Below are 16,482 nucleotides of genomic sequence, written 5' to 3'. Positions count from 1 at the left end.
ATAACCCTTCACGACAATTGAAGAAAAAAAGAACTAAATATACCATACTAAAGTTGTGTTCTAAACTATTTATGGAAGATTAGAATAAAGAGTTATTTCAACTGTGATAACCCATCCCTTCCTTATCTTAGGTTCTTCCCAGACCCGAAAATTGATCTTAAACTTTAATAACTAAATCAGAAAGCTATTGGTTGTAATATGCAACAATATTAGTAAAAATTGTTAGTTTAAAAAGGGGGAACAGGGATCGTACAGAAATAAGTTGAATAAAAATGCAAAGATTATATTTTCAAACATATAACTGGCAAACAAAACTGGAAATAGTGTCTACATTATTTTCTCAAGCTACAAATCCTTATTTTGACTCCAATAAAATTCATAAGGGCTGTAGACATGGAGTCAAAATAAGTATGTGTAGCTTGAGAATATGTGTGCGGACTTAGAATGCTATAATCCGGGTTTTGATACCCGTGGTGGGAAGAACACAAACAGCCCATTGTGTAGCTTTGTGCTTAACTTCAAACAAACAAGCTTGAGAAAATAATGTAGACACCATTTCCAGCCTTTGTTTACTTTTTAGGGCCCCTAGTTGTAGGTGTTACGTCTCCGTTTGTTAATTGATTTTCCGTAACTTCGTTCCGACAAAATTTTAACGGCACAAGTCTTTACTTAATAAAACTGGTTTATTCTTTCCGAATATAACTTTACGATACACATAATTTCAATATTCGCGCTAAAACAAACACTATAACGAACGAACGTTAACTTCAACAATACCCTGTGACTGCAGTTCAATTACTCACTATCTACACACACACATTACTATCCCGTCACGTTGTCACCCTCTTTTATATACCAGATACCCTATATCTAGTAAATACTAGAGCATTCGCCAAGGTACAGGATAGTTCTAGAAAATAGGTGGCGCCACACCAGTCACGTGACCTCGATGACGCAACACTATTATATAATGACAGTGGTTTCTTTAATAACTTTATACATTCATGTTAGTGAACATTTTTGACCATACACATGATTAAATACCAAAACAGAAGTAGAAAAAGAATGACCTAAATAATTAAATATAAAGATCACAGTAAAATATAACAGAAACTAAAACACTGAACATAAATTTAAGACTAAGTAAGAAGAATCTTATGTATGTTTGTTCTATTTTAAACCCATGTTCTATTTTTTTTCTGTTATTCTGCTTCTTATTACCCTTTATTTTGTTATGGAAGGTGCTAAATGATGATATATATATAATGGTTCATGAGACTAAGCACTAATGTATATAAAAGCCATAAAATAAGCACTAGGTAAGAAATAAATATACACTTGAAAGCTCCAGTAACTGTTTTTATAACTGATTTTTAACTAGTGCAAGTCCGCTTGTGTGTTTTGTATACGTACTTATATGTATATACACACATAAGAAAACGTTACCTCTGCAATCATCCTATTGGTATCCCCGATTAACAGTATGTTCAGAGCTTCTTCTTTACTTTGGACCAAGTGGACACTTAGGTTTTTCAAATGCATACTTCCATTGTCGTCCTCCTGAATGGTCACTTTGCTTGTAAAGTATACATAAATAGTATTATTGTTTGTTTTGTCGTGATGATTACTTATAGACACGTAAACATTACACAAGTCACCCACACCTGAATGACGTGTCATAAAACTGTTGTGCTACCAGTCATTTTGAAATATATAAACTTTTCTGATACTCTACACTTTATGAACTTAAAAGGCCTAGGATTTGCACTCCCAAATAAATGTATTAGCCAACCATACACAAGTTCCCGAGGACCCCAGTTGGGAAGGGCAGACAAATACAAAGTTTGTTTTCCCTTCTTTCAAATTAAATAACTGCGTTTATCTTTTTTAGTCCCATTGGTTGGCCCCAGGATTTGCAATCCTAAATAAGTGTGTTAGTCAAGCAAGGCTTAGTAGTTGGTGTGTCGGATTGTGAAGTTGTGGCTTGCATTTTTTTATCCCTCCAATAAGAAAAAATATCGCTCTGCACTTTGGAGCTGCGTAGGTACGTTATGAGTGACGGTCAAATTCTACTATTTAGTCTGAAAAGAGTAGCCTAAGGATTGGCGGTGGGTAGTGTTGACTAGCTGTCTTCTCTCTTGTTTATCAGTTCAAAATTAGGTACTGGTAGCGCAGACAGATCTAATGTAGCTGTGCGCGAAATCCAACAAAAGAAAGAAAGAAACAAACAAAATATGAACGAAATTACACAACAAACGCATAGGAAGGGTGTGTAGGTACATGTACACTTGTTTGGCGATATCTATTGTAGATCACAACTTTCACACGTTTTTGTTTACAGTGAAACGTGTTTGTTAATTCATACCATACTCTAATCTTATTAAAACAAACTTATTATATTCGAAATTTTATGATATAACTTATTACATTATGTTTTCTTAAATGTGTTTGCTATATTCACGTTGTTTTGACGCGAAGCTACACAATAGGCTATATGCGCTCCGTCCACTGCGGGGAACAAAACCCCCAGATTTTAGCGTTGTAAGTCTATAAACTTACCGCTGACCCACTGGGGGACTATATTTACGCTCGATATGTCTGTGTCTTCTTCCATCCTTCCATAACGTAGTTTTCTTTATAGTTGGGCTCTTGTCTGTCTGTCTTCTATAAAGGTTGGAGGGTTTTTCAGGGCTATCAGGAGCTTATCAATTAAGTGACGCTGAGCTGTAGACACTTGATTTAATTTCTAAGGTAATTTTGTCTCTGGAATTCTTTATTTAGTTAATCAGTTTAAGTCCAGAAGTTTATTTTTATGGATTCTTTAAGAGATGTTATTTCAATAAACAAATGTTAAAACACATTTGTAACAAAACTGGTTAGTAATCGAAAGGGTCTGTAAATTATTGGTAAGATGTGGCTGTTTGATAAACCCTTAGAAAACATCCAACCGCAGCGTTTCTGTAAATCACTGGCAAGATGTGGCTGTTTGATAAACCCTTAGAAAACATCCAACCGCAGCGTTTCTGTAAATCACTGGTAAGGTGTGGACTTTTTAGTAAATGTTTTGTATTTCTAATGTAGGATCAACTGTGGCTAGCACAAAACCTGTATCCTGCAATAAAACGTTTTCATCGTCACATATCCCGAATAATGCGGATTTCGCCAGTAAAACAAAAACCTTACGTAAATGAAAGAAAGATGATAAGTTTGATGTTCAAAAACGCACTAATTAGTGAAACAATAGACCCTCTCAAAAGAAAACAAAATATGTGAACCTAGCATTCCGCTTCCTGTATCTGTCCACTTATTATCTTCCTAGTAGAAAAGAGTAATGAAGATAATATATTCACGTGCATGGTACAATATTACAGACAAAAATATGGAATGGCTATGGGCAATCCTTTATCCCCAATTCTATGTAACGTCTTCATGTAGATTAATGATGAGGAAAATAAAGTTTATGAACAAAAATGTTTTGAGTCTTCTCAACCGTTTGTATCGTTATTATTATCTTTATGGAGCATTTTGAAAGCGAATTACTTCCTATAGTAGATATGAATACAAAGGAAGTGCCCTGGTTCCGATATGCTGATGACATATTTCCTGTTTGGCCGAATAATAGAAACGATTTTCAAGCCTTTTTCCAGAAGATTAACAAGCTGTGCAGTTTTATTAAGTTTATAGTTGAATGGGAAACCAATAACTCGCTCCTATTTTTAGACATACTTATAACTAGAGGATTAAGATTTGCTGTTTTTTTATTTATGGAAAAACCAACAAACGCTTTAAGTTATGCTAAATTTTTCTCATGTCACCATAAAGTGGTTAAAATATCAGTTATAAACTTCAATGTTTTTTAAACCTTATAAAATTCGTCACCACACCATCCTTAATGAAGAATAAAAATATATTTATATAGTTTTTAAAGGGTTATATATAGGCTTAATCAAAAATGCCCATCAAAAGACAAGGAAGACATTTTTTAGAAACGTTAACCAGAAAACAGCGCCATCTACACGTGAAAATAAAATACTTAGTGTCAACTACAATTCTAATATTGTGGCTTAAGAAATATGTCTGAAAAATACCAATTCCAAAGCTATTTAAATTTTTCTTACCCTCGAAGAAGTCTGTACCACAAGATAAAGTTTATGTTGGTGAAACGTTAAGAAATTTGGATATAATATTTGCAGAACATAAAAAGGACGTTAAAAATGGTGAAACAAATAATACCATTTTTCTACACATGTTAGTCATAAAATCAACTGGAAATCAGCCAAAATAATACACTAGATATACTTCCGCAGTGTTACGTTTCAAAAATAAATAAATAAAACTAAAATTAAGTGTAACAAACATTTTTATTTTTTTGTTTTTGAAGTTCATATGTCATGCTGTGCTGTAGCCTACAGAGTGTATAATTCTTCTCGTCATTTATGGTATGCGCACGTTTTACTGACAGTACAAACTGCAACGTTAGCATCCCTTATGTGACGTTATTTTAGTATCTACTGACTGACTGTTATTGTTGTTAAGCGCAAAGCAACACAAAGGGCTATCTGTGCTCTGCCCACCACTGGTATCGAAATCCGGTTTCTAGCGGTCTCAGTCCGCAGACATACCTGAATGACTGACTGACTGACTGCGAATGGTTAAAACAGGTGACCTCTCCGGGCGACCTTAATTCCCCTTTCGGGGAAATAAAACTAGAAATCATGTCAAAAGAAGTATTTTAGAAAGTGTTTTAATTTCAAGATCATTTTAATCTGAACCCGTTTAAGGGACTTGGAACTTCTGTTATAAAATAAACAGTGCGTGTGCTTCTCTCACAAAAAATCACTGGACTGAAGTGGTCACGTGAAAGTGTCAAATCGTTTATCCATATAAATTTGTTGTTGTTTCGATAATGTCGATTAAAACTTTATTTTTGATTGCATTTACCTACTATTATAATGGTATCCAAGATGGAATTAAAGTATATATCAAAATATTTTCAAGAACTATCGAAAAATTGGCCTTATTTACAGAAAGTACGAAGCACTGTTTGAAAATAGAACCCCCCCCCCCCTAAAGTCCTTACTGCCGAAGTTATATACAAAAGATCATGAATTACCGTTTAGTAACCTGGTAAAATCTATATTAATTCAAGGGATTGGGTAATTGTTTGTTTTTGAATTTCGCGCAAAGCTACACGATGGCTATCTGCGCTAGCCGTCCCTAATTTAGCAGTGTAAGACTAGAGGGAAGGCAGCTAGTCATCACCACCCACCGTCAACTCTTGGGCTACTCTTTTACCAACGAATAGTGGGATTGACCGTCACATTATAACGCCCCCACGGCTGAAAGGGCGAGCATGTTTGGTGGGACGGGGATTCGAACCCGCGACCCTCAGATTACGAGTCGAGTGCCCTAACCAGGGGGATTGGGAAGATGAAATATGAAATTAATGAAGCATTTTCAATTGCCGAAAAGCTGCACGCAAACTTGAAGCACGTACTTCTACAGCCCAAAGAAAACGTTTATTCAACATAGCAAAGACTTTTAGTACTACTAGACATAAACGCACTTATAACACCAAAATTTGTTATTTTTCTTTAATTGGACACTCAACGTTAAAACCGAAAAGTTGAGTATCATATTAAAGAAAATAACAAATTTAGGTGTTATAGGGTCATTTATTTATAGTATTAAAGTGTCTTCTATACACCAGTATGCACCATAGTAAACGGAACAAACTATCTGAAGTTTGATATTAGAGAAACTAGTTTCGTGCGCCCTCTTCACTCTCGCATTGTCTTCTCAGAAGAACAGTTCCGCTTTGGAGATCTCACTAGAAATTCGAAATTTTTAAGTCCAAAATAATAAAAAAAACATCTCAATGTCCTGGAACCTGCTCCTTTTATTTGTATTCTAATCCAGAGGTACCCTACCTTTCAACATAACACACAAACCCCTAAAAAAATCCTCAGACACCCTGGCTGAGGGCCCCCACCTAATATAAAATTTAAATAACAGTCACTCTGAGGTACCTTATTTATATTGCAATTTAGTCTTTGAAAAAAATGTCAAGCATAAACACGTATTACAGTCATATTTATTGCACCAAATAACATTTTCGCTAAAAATATTGTTTTGTCTGGAAAATTGTAAAGACACCATCTCGTAGACCCTAGTTTGGAAATTTCTGCTATACTGTCTGATATAATGAGTTTACAAAACTATAAGCCTCGGTTGCTTTCATTATTATGATAATTTCTAATCGTATTCCAAAATTACTGGTCTAATGTAGCTCTGTGGTTAGCGTACCGAACTATGAATATGTAGGTCCAATGTTCGCGTCCTGTGACCGCAAAAAATAAATCCTACTTCACATGCGTTATAAAGGTGACAGTCAAATTCAATTATTCGGTAAGACAAGAGTAGTGTAAGAGTTAGTGGTGGATGCTGTTGACTAGTTACCTTCCCTCTAGTCTATCAGTTTAAAATTAGGGACGGCTAGTCAAGATAGCCCTTGAGTAGCTTTGCGCGATTATCCGAAAAGCAAACAAATAAACCGAAATCATAATTAAGAAATATCATGTCGCCCATGCATGACACTCGTAATTTCGATTAAAATATCTTCAATGTTCGTACTCTATGATACAAATGTCTTCGTGTATTGTAATAGCACTTGAGAATATTGTAATTTTTACAATGAATTTACATGCTCAAAATTATTTTGATTAAAATCAGTGGGAACTTGTGTTCATTAAAACATTATTAAAGTAGGTAAATAAAAATCAGGCTTAACCCACTTATTCTGTTTTCTGGTGCTAATCAAGCCTAACTCTCTTATTCTGGCCCCCAAGTGGGACAGCGGCATGTCTGCGGACTTAAAACGCTAGAAACCGGGTTTCGATACCAGTGGTGGGCAGAGCACAGATAGCCCCACTGTGTAGCTTTGTGATTAAATATAAACATACAAACTCTTATTCAATATACTAAAATCTCTTATTCTGTTTTCTGGTGCAAATCAGGCTTAACACACTTAACCTGTTTTCTGGTAAAACTCATGCCTAAAATATGTACATAAATTTATATATTATGATAAATAAAGGTAACTGTCATTACTAAATTAGCCTTCTCGAGAGTACAAGAGTTTAATAACGTACGGCAAGTCTTCTAGTTTCTTAGCTTCGTTTGTTGGTATAAGATTGTAACCCACTTCATTGTATATCTCCAGATACGATACATAAACACGGAAGTTGTTGACGTCGGTCTGGAAATAATAAATGCTCGATGAACACGGGGGTTTTGAACCCTCATATTTCACTAATTATGTGACATGATAATTAGTTATCCTGATTTTAAATTTGTCAAGTATAATTGGGTTTACGGTCGATAATATCGTTAACAGCGTGGATGTCCAATGAATGAAACAATGTATTCTAATCTTTATATGCATGAGCATTAAACCGATATATTTAGATGACTGTAGTCATCGCCGAACTGGTTTCCGGTTTTGATTTGAGTGAAAGTTTATTCTAATCCAGATATTTTATTAGTTTAGTGACATGATAATAATTTATCCTGGTTTTAACGAAATACATTAATAGCCAATTAATGAATTTCTGGATTGTTTAAGCGAGTTCTTTATTGAATTATTATATTTATCAGATTGAAAACATAATTAATCACTGCACGATTTCTAAACGTATTGATAAAAGTACTGCATATCTTAATTTATCCAAAGTATAGGCAATTATGAAATATATATACATATATTAAATTTTCACCATTACCATTTAGAACATGTTATAATGTAAATGTTTTCTTACTAAATCAATTCCTTATTTAAAGATTCAGAATGGAGGTAAACATCAAACAAACTTCTCTTAATATCCTTATTGCTAATTGCTTCTATTAATACGAATATAATATATTAGGAAATTTGGTAAATGACGAGAGAATAAAATGTGGTTGACGTTTTGTTTAAAATTTTCGTGAATATATATATATATGTAGTGAACTACAAAAATGTGCCTCAAAACTGGCAAACCTAATCATGAAATACTAATTTTGAAACTAGATATTACTGTTCATAATTGTTCACCAACAAAAATCTCTAATGTCATATATAACAACTTTTTATAATTTCTATCTCGTGTAGATGAGTATTGAGAGTAGCATTTTAAATATTTGTTTTAGTAATTACTTTAATTTGAGGTTAATTGTGACAAACATAAAATACAATTTATGAAATGATAATCAGCTATATCTTAGGTGCTATGCTTACCTGTTGAAAATAATCAAACATGTAGCATATTGATCTGGGAATAATACCTTGCTGACCATAATGTTCTGCTCCACCGGTCATCGTATAAGTTTTGCCGCTGCCTGTCTAAAAAAAAAGTTCAGCATACAAAACTATGACACTAAAACAGTACAGTATTTTGATAATTAACAAAACTTGGTAAGTTGATTCGTAATAAACCAAGACTGCAATATAAGAATAAAGTGTTGTTTTTTTTTTAAATTAAGTACAAAGCGACAAAATGGGTTATCTGTGCTGTACCCACCACGGGTATCAAAACCCTCGTTTCTAGCGTTGTAAATCCGCAGACAAACAGTTGTGCCACTGGAGGTAATGAAAAAATGTGATCGGGGTGTAATATGAATTGTGGTAAAAGGATGGGAATTCACATCTATAAGGATCTAAGAAAGCAAAAGGTAAGAAACACCTGGATATGAAGGATCTGTTAAATGCATAACTGTTTATATACATTTCCTGTACCAGTACTTCATGCCACTAAAGGTGTGAGTTCACATTTTTTTGTTAGGGCGTAGTAATAAAACTGGACAAAAATAATATTTTTTGGATAATTCCATAAATGTGTCTTTGTGTAAGCCTATATAACAGATTTTTCACTTAACTGTAACAAAGAAAGTGTAATCAAAAACATGCACGTCGTTTTGTTGATGTTAATTACCGTGCTAATATTTATTTTCACACAACAGCACTGAATGCTTTTCTTAGTATGCAATCAAAGTGTTTGGTTGTTTGCTGCACCCTTCTTCGGGTTGTAAGCATAGGTGTGTGGGCATAAATCAATTTTGAGAGGCAAACAAACTTTTGCTCTAATTTGGACAATAACACTAATAATTATATTTATACATAATGTAATATGCAACAAACACTATGCTCATCCTGAATATACAAAAATGACGAAAATGAAACAATACACGTGGGTTGCTAAATACAACTACTAAAATCAATATCAAAGGCTCAAGAAAAATAAGCGTCTCGCCCCTTTCTCCTACCGATAGGTGTCGATGGTTTTGTCCATGTAATTTTCAATAGTCCTAATAGCGTAAGTTCGCTCAATGTTTATAATAGCAATACTGTTCAAACTGCTTTGTTGTGTAAAGGTAGGTCTTCATGTGTCGCAATCCACTGAAGGACCTTTCCGCCGAGCATGCAGTGGTCGGAAATGATACCAGGGTGGTCGTTATCCCGTATATCATTTAGTCTATCCTGAAACATATTGTTGACAACATATGCTGCTGTCTTCAGCAGAGGGTTCGAATGTTCAGCAATGGAGTTTACACACATGTTTTTCTCGACTTCTAGAAGGTCTTCGTTAATGTCATAAAAAAGTTGATACCACTTCGAAGCTGTCATCTGAAAGTCAGTTGTTCAGCACAATGTCCCACGAGGCACACAAAATGTCTTAGTCGTTACCTTCGAAGCACGATTTCATTTACAGAGTAATTTGTCAAGGCTTCGATAGTATGTAGAGTAAACCATGTCTTTCGGGGTTTGTACATGCGCAGTATCAGTTGATTCGCCGATGAGCATTTGCAAGCAGTGGGATGGTTTAAATCAAGCACACTTTCGTTTCCTCTTTTTATCTGGGCTGTAGTCTACAATCGCTCGAAGTTATCCTCGTCCCGACAGTTGCTGAGGGTCTTGATGGTGAGGTCTGTATCTCTCCTGGCGGTGATAACATCCATGTTCTTTCCTTACAGATATTTACTAAGACTGCTGGTATTTAACAATATCATATTCAGAAGGAGCAATCCAAACGCGAATCCAAAATTACAAACAACATTCAAAAGTACAGCATACACCTTAGCATCATTATCTCCCACTAAGATGAGGAGAGCTTTGATAATTTTTTACTTCTTCTCACTGATGGCTTTCACTGCCTCCCATCGGTATGACAATCTCGTTAGACTCAAGGATTTTAGAGTAAGAACGATGTGTTCATCATCCACCTCAACATCTATGAACAGAGTGTGGCGTTTAGGACTTGCTTCCAAAAAATAATAAAGGCTTTGGATTGTCCCAAGCACATTTCTAAATGGATCTATCTCACTCATGGTATCCTGCACGCGAGATTGAGGAGGTGGTCGTAACAATGCGTATATATTCCTTGATGTGAACACTTTTTCATTCGAGTCGCTACTCCTTTATGAACGTCACTCACATTAGATGCACCATGGAAACACTCGCCGACAATGTCCTCTAACTTCAGACCAAGTCCACTGATAACTCTTTTCACGATCTCATATAATACTTCGCTCTCATTTGATGCTGTCGAGAGGAATCCAATGGATGCCTCTTTTGTTTTATCCTTCAAAACGCATCTCAGGCAAAATGCCACTTGCTCTATTTGGCTAATATCCGAGGTTTCATTCATGATTATTTTGAACTTTCCGCTCATCAGCACATCATAAATGATCCGCTCCACAACAAGAGTGGATACAATTTTTAGTATCTGTGTAATCCCTGTAAGAGGTTTCTCTCCCGAACTTCTTTGGATTAAACCCCCTTAAAATAGGTTGCTTCGGTGTATTCGAGGTTGCCGACGACTGGTTAGAGGTGGAGTCTTCCGTTGACTCCTGTGTCGCAGCTGAGAGAGGTTCATAATTTTCCTCTTCATCATCAGAACTTGAATCAACGTCAGGCGTTACAATGAACGAATCATTTACAAAGTCATCCGCACATGCGAAATATTGGATCTGATATTTGGTTGGGACTGATACGACAGCAGAGTCGATATCGGTCTCGGACACAACAATCTGTGCTTTTATGGTAATATTTTCCATAGCAAAGTCTGAATTACTGACACTGCACTCATCATCGGCGATATCCTCTAATCCTATTTCTGGATGGACCACTTCTTTTGATTTAATATTTGGACTATTTTGTGTACATAAACACTGTCGCTGCTTCCGCTTGCTCGTTCTTCAGCAAGTTCCAGATTTCGACAGTTTGTGCTCCCAATGAAGAAACCAGTGGGTTGTGATTGATTTGCATTGACCACTGCACTGAATTTAACTTTCTCACCTTTGTGAATTATTTTCACGTGATTGTCTTTATAGTCCGAGTCAAATTCTTTACCGCACTCTTCGCACATAACACGCTGGCGGTAGTGTCGTTTACGTGACTTTGTGGGAGCGGATGACGACGACATTTCTGCAAAACCGTGACTCCCAAGGATCTGAGATTAATAAGCGCGGCTGTTAGTATCCTGATAATGAATGCGTGCAAAATGAAATTCATTGGGACACATAGGCGATATGCATACTAATCATCAATACGTGTATCGCTAAATGTCACTAGATCAAATTCGAAAGTATTTTATGAATTTTGCTAGAGTTAATCAACAATCAATTACGTAATGATAATAACAGCTTGAAGCATAATGTCTGTGCAAAATAGGAGACTTAATAGTTTTGAAAGAGGAATAACTGTTAAATACAAGATCAAATATTTCCACCACTTGTACTATTGAGCTTAATTTTCCTACCTACGCTGGTGTGGGGGAATGCAGGATTCGTGACCTCTGAAAATGAAGTTACCGTTTTTCTATTTTGCCCTAATCTGAGGTAAAAATTTGTCCGAAGGACTCGGTTTGCATGGGTTTTGGGAGGGCAATTCCCCATCCCCACCCCATACACAGTTGAGTTTCAGTGCTGAGCATGGAGATAGTTCCAGAGCCAGTTAAGTCAGAAGAAGGGATGCAGCACACAGCCGGAAAGCTTGATTATGTTATAAAAAGGCCTAAAAGTGGAGCATATTAAAAGCAGATCTTAGTAGCATGTTACAGAGACATGTACTGGACGGATCTAACAATACCACAAAATCATAATTAATATACATTCACTTACTTGTCCATATGCAAATATTGTTCCGTTATATCCAACCAGAACCCTGTAACACAAGCGAAACGTACTGTTCAACCATCTATCATTTATATATGAATACATATTCCTGGTATTGGTTGAATCGGAGCTCAATAAAAGATATTACTAGTTTATATATGCTAAAGAAATGAAGATGAAGTTAAAATAAATCAGTAGAATCACTGTTCTGTAAATTGATATCATACATAGAAAAATTTGGAGGTGTATATAAAACATGACCCAAAAGACATAACTACACACACATACTTTTCGTGTCTGCAATTACTATTTTCAAAATGTCGAATATAACCCTGTTTTAGAAAGGCATGTACCACATTTCCCGAAGTTCAAAATCTGTATTCTAGATTATTTGATAATTTCCCCTTTTTTTTGTTCAGTAATAACTAAGAATCGGAGTTAAAAACATCTATAGTATATCATTATATACTGGCAAGCTCCATTCAGGAGTCAAATATACACCTGCATATCGTATTTCAAAATTTAACTATAAATATTAATTCTAACTTTATTGCAACAACTGTTTATCATATTTTTTTATAATTGATATTTTGTCGTTTTGGAACATTTCATTAATGTAATTTTCAGAGAAAAATGTAAAAAAGAAAGGTTCAAATTTACATTCCTGCACAGCTCCTAGGAGTCTCCCCGTATAAACGAGGCGCTTACCGATATTTTTTATTTTGTCTAGGTTTTTGTTTGTTAAGAAATGACCATCCCTTGAGAATAAATTCTTGTACCTCACGTACTATTTCCTTCTCAGTCTGGCGATTTATTATTACAGATAGCTGTTCACAACAGATGCTATGGTAACACATCGGGTTAGGCATATTAGGTTTAGATAGTCAGGTAGCGAAAGCAAAATATTGCGGTGATTCAAATCCTTACTTGAATTTTATTGACAATTTTAACGTTTTCTTATAACACACTGAAATAACTCATAATTTACTGAAAATAAAGTATATTTATTAAATATAAATATTGTTAGAAAAAAATATTATTACCTAGAATGATCTGATACCATTTTGAAAGGTCTAGATTAACGAAAAATCTTTGTCAATTTATGCTGGGTTCTTTACAATCCATAGCTGGAAATGGTGACTAGTGCAATCAGCAAAATTAAAGATTCAAAATAATGATTTCAGAGAAAATCAATCAAGTTGAAATTGACTGAATACATAAACTGGAGTTTTCTGATTAACGATAAAAAAATAAATTGTACTACGAAAGACAATATTTGTAATTATTTTTTTTTTCAAATGAAATGTCTAAAAACTTTGAAAATTTCGCGACATATAGTTTGTTCTAAAAGGGATGTCAATGAACCCCCCCCTCCCCCAAGGTCTGGAATGGGATATGCATATCACACTTTTTTATTTATTTTTAAAGATTTTAGTTTTTAAGTTCTGAATTATTTTGGAATGTAAATTAGACTGCTGTAAACATTCGTTTAATAACAAAACAAACTACCGCGTTTTTAAAGTGATACAACACCAACATAGTCGATCTTCTGTCACCATACAAGTTTAATACAATATTAATTAACTTTTTATTTTTAACTTTTAAAGTCTTTACTATACTATATACATTATGATTTTTTTAGGCATGGTCTCATACAAAGTTGATGTAAATGAAAGCTTAATTAAAAGAACTTGGAAAAATAAGGGGCCAAAGAAACATAAAATATACAGAACTGAATTCTTTGTGTACTCTTTGATTCATTTAAAATCTTGCAAGAGCATGTAAAACAAACTGGAATATTGGAAAGGTTTAAGAGTCTTGTTTTAACTGAACTTTCTCTAACTAAACAACAAAAAAAAACGGCAAGTGAAAGATGCAAACACCCAAAACTGCTTGACATTTTTGTATGTTAAAAATAGTCGTACCTATCTATAACAGGTTGGGCAACAGTTTGAAATATCACTTCCTGTTCTACGTCTTGATCAAATACATGACGAAATCTGCACTTTCAAACAAAAAGTCAGAATATATTTTAGCAAATAATGTTTATTAGCATCTTTGTTAGATTTTTAAGTTTATGTCATATTATCAATATTTTATTATTAGTAGTAACAAGCATGGAATTTATAATACTTTGTTAGGCTCTTCATAAGTAATCAATTTCCTCTACTTCAAAATGTCCAATAAATATCTGGAATTGTACCATAAGATACATCTAGTGTCAACAATCATTAATGGACCAAATAAGTAACTAGATGTTATATTTATTACTTTATTGTTATGGAAAAATGTAGAAAACAAACCGTTTTTACCAAAACAATTGATATGGTGAACGCCCTTTACAAGCTGGCGAAGTATGATTATAATTAATTATATTGGTCATAAAACATTAATATTAGGCCTATTATATATATATTAAACACTGCATTCTTTATCTAGACCTTTAGAGAATTTCAAAACCTAGAAGAATGTATAATAGTAGTATTTCAACCACACTATAACACAAAAACACGATACCTTATATAACATGAGCGCTTTCGAAAGGTGGACTTTTCAAAAGCGCTCGGATTATAAGGTATCGTTTTTTTGTTGCTGAATTGAATTTTTGAATCTATGAGTTTTCCTAACATCATGATATATATCAACCACACTATATTCACCATATCCATTCCCGACGACGAGTTTCGCCCAATTCAGAGCTCTCCAGGCTGGCTGGGGTACAACAAATACAAGTAATAGTCGGAATACTGTATATATAAGCCATTTGTTACAATAAAGACATTACCGTTAAAACCTGTGTACTTGAGAATGATCGAATTAGCAACTGAAACGTTGTACATGTTTAAACCAAAAATATTCCTCACTGTAAAAGCTCTAACTTATATATAAATCTCACTTGAAGTTTAATTGATCTGTTTTGCTGGCAACATAGCCATCAGACTTTCTAAGCATTCCAACATCAAAGGACAAAATTTCATTATCTTCACCTCTGGATATTTTATAAATCTACATATAAAAAAGAGCAAAAAGAATCATGTTATACATTGAAAACGTCTTCATTTTACTTCAAGGAAATTATTTTGATGTGTAGATGTAAGATATTAGTGTATTTCGTAATGGTTAATTTGTACTATACCTATAGATGGGCACATGAGTATTTTTAGTGCCTTGGTGTCTTCTGATGGGTTATTAAAATTTATCACGTAGAACATTTCCGTATAAAATACGATAATAACTACAGTAAACTACTAAAGTAACAATACCTTTATTTGCTACTTTTGCCGAACTTGTGTGTTTATTTTTTGTTTTGTTTTTTCATTGTGGTATCAGCTGAGAAACTAAATGTATATTTGAGGCTTTGGGATATAGGCCTAATCTACCAAATTTTATAAAGTATTATATGTAGTTTTAATAATTTTTAAACTCCAGAGAGTTGTCGTAAAAGCACGTTTTTTGTAATATTGCTTTTTACAGTTGAATTAAATTGTCAAATTTAAGAATGATTCATTGGGCTTATATTTATGTGTTGTTGTTGTTGACCTTAACGCTATGTTACTTATGGTTAGGTCTAACTTTTAGGTTTAGGCTATCATTGATTAGGATTAGAACTAATTATAACAATAAAACATTGACAAATACTCAGTAATTAGTACAGATGATGTTATAATCCACTGCTTTAAAGTTAAAACTTTTAATTTCATAGGAAATGACATATTGAAATAAAAAATAAATTCTGTGCATGTCTGAAAAGTGACTTACAATATTAGTGTTCAGTATTTACTTAGAGCCTAAAAAAAGTAGGCCTAATTTGTACGTAACTGTCTAGGCCTATAACCAGAATAAGTATAAATGGCAAATAAACCCATGCATATTTCGCAATGTTAGTCCTACCGTACCTGTCGATTTTCTTTTGGTGTTATTTTCAGTCTCCCAAATACTTGAATCGTTTCCTTTATCATAATACTTTTTGCTTACGATCAGTCTTATTCTTGTTGTTTAGGTCCAAAGCTTCTGTGTAAAATTGTTATATTTCTCACACAGTTTGATCCCTAGCATGTGTTTCCAGTAAGAGGTAATGAAGGGTAAAGTGCAAAATTCCAACCAAAGTTTAAGTTATTTGGGCGTGAATTTGATACTTTTTTTTTCAAAGTTGAGAATAGTCGGATAGACAATTTATGTTATTTTTTTGACGTTTCGGTTATCTTATGATTTATAATCATTAGGATTAATGAAAACGTTTTGATTTGTTAATATATTGTTACGCCTCCGGTCGTTAGTTAATTTTCCGTAAAAATTCTTTCCGAAGAAACTTTACCGATACAAGTCCTTTCT

At 34.0% G+C, this 16,482-nt stretch overlaps 1 protein-coding gene across 1 annotated transcript in view; it reads right to left on the bottom strand.

Moving 5' to 3' along the window:
- The window catches only part of LOC106459065 (kinesin-like protein KIF6), a 38,775-nt gene extending 22,666 nt beyond the window's left edge, over positions 1 to 16,109 (bottom strand). The window contains exons 1-7 of the mRNA XM_022385462.1: positions 16,047 to 16,109; positions 15,047 to 15,156; positions 14,076 to 14,150; positions 12,157 to 12,199; positions 8,276 to 8,380; positions 7,152 to 7,258; positions 1,447 to 1,576 (exon numbers count right to left, since the gene is read on the bottom strand). Of these exons, the coding sequence (XP_022241170.1) occupies positions 1,447 to 1,576; positions 7,152 to 7,258; positions 8,276 to 8,380; positions 12,157 to 12,199; positions 14,076 to 14,150; positions 15,047 to 15,156; positions 16,047 to 16,109 (633 nt within the window). The remainder of the gene's footprint in view (positions 1 to 1,446; positions 1,577 to 7,151; positions 7,259 to 8,275; positions 8,381 to 12,156; positions 12,200 to 14,075; positions 14,151 to 15,046; positions 15,157 to 16,046) is intronic.
- Positions 16,110 to 16,482: the final 373 nt, after the last annotated feature.

Source organism: Limulus polyphemus, unplaced genomic scaffold (assembly GCF_000517525.1).
Source record: "Limulus polyphemus unplaced genomic scaffold, Limulus_polyphemus-2.1.2 Scaffold554, whole genome shotgun sequence".
NCBI classification, from domain to species: Eukaryota; Metazoa; Arthropoda; class Merostomata; order Xiphosura; family Limulidae; genus Limulus; species Limulus polyphemus.
The sequence above is the reverse complement of the archived record's forward strand: the minus strand, read 5'-3'. Positions and strand labels throughout refer to the sequence as shown.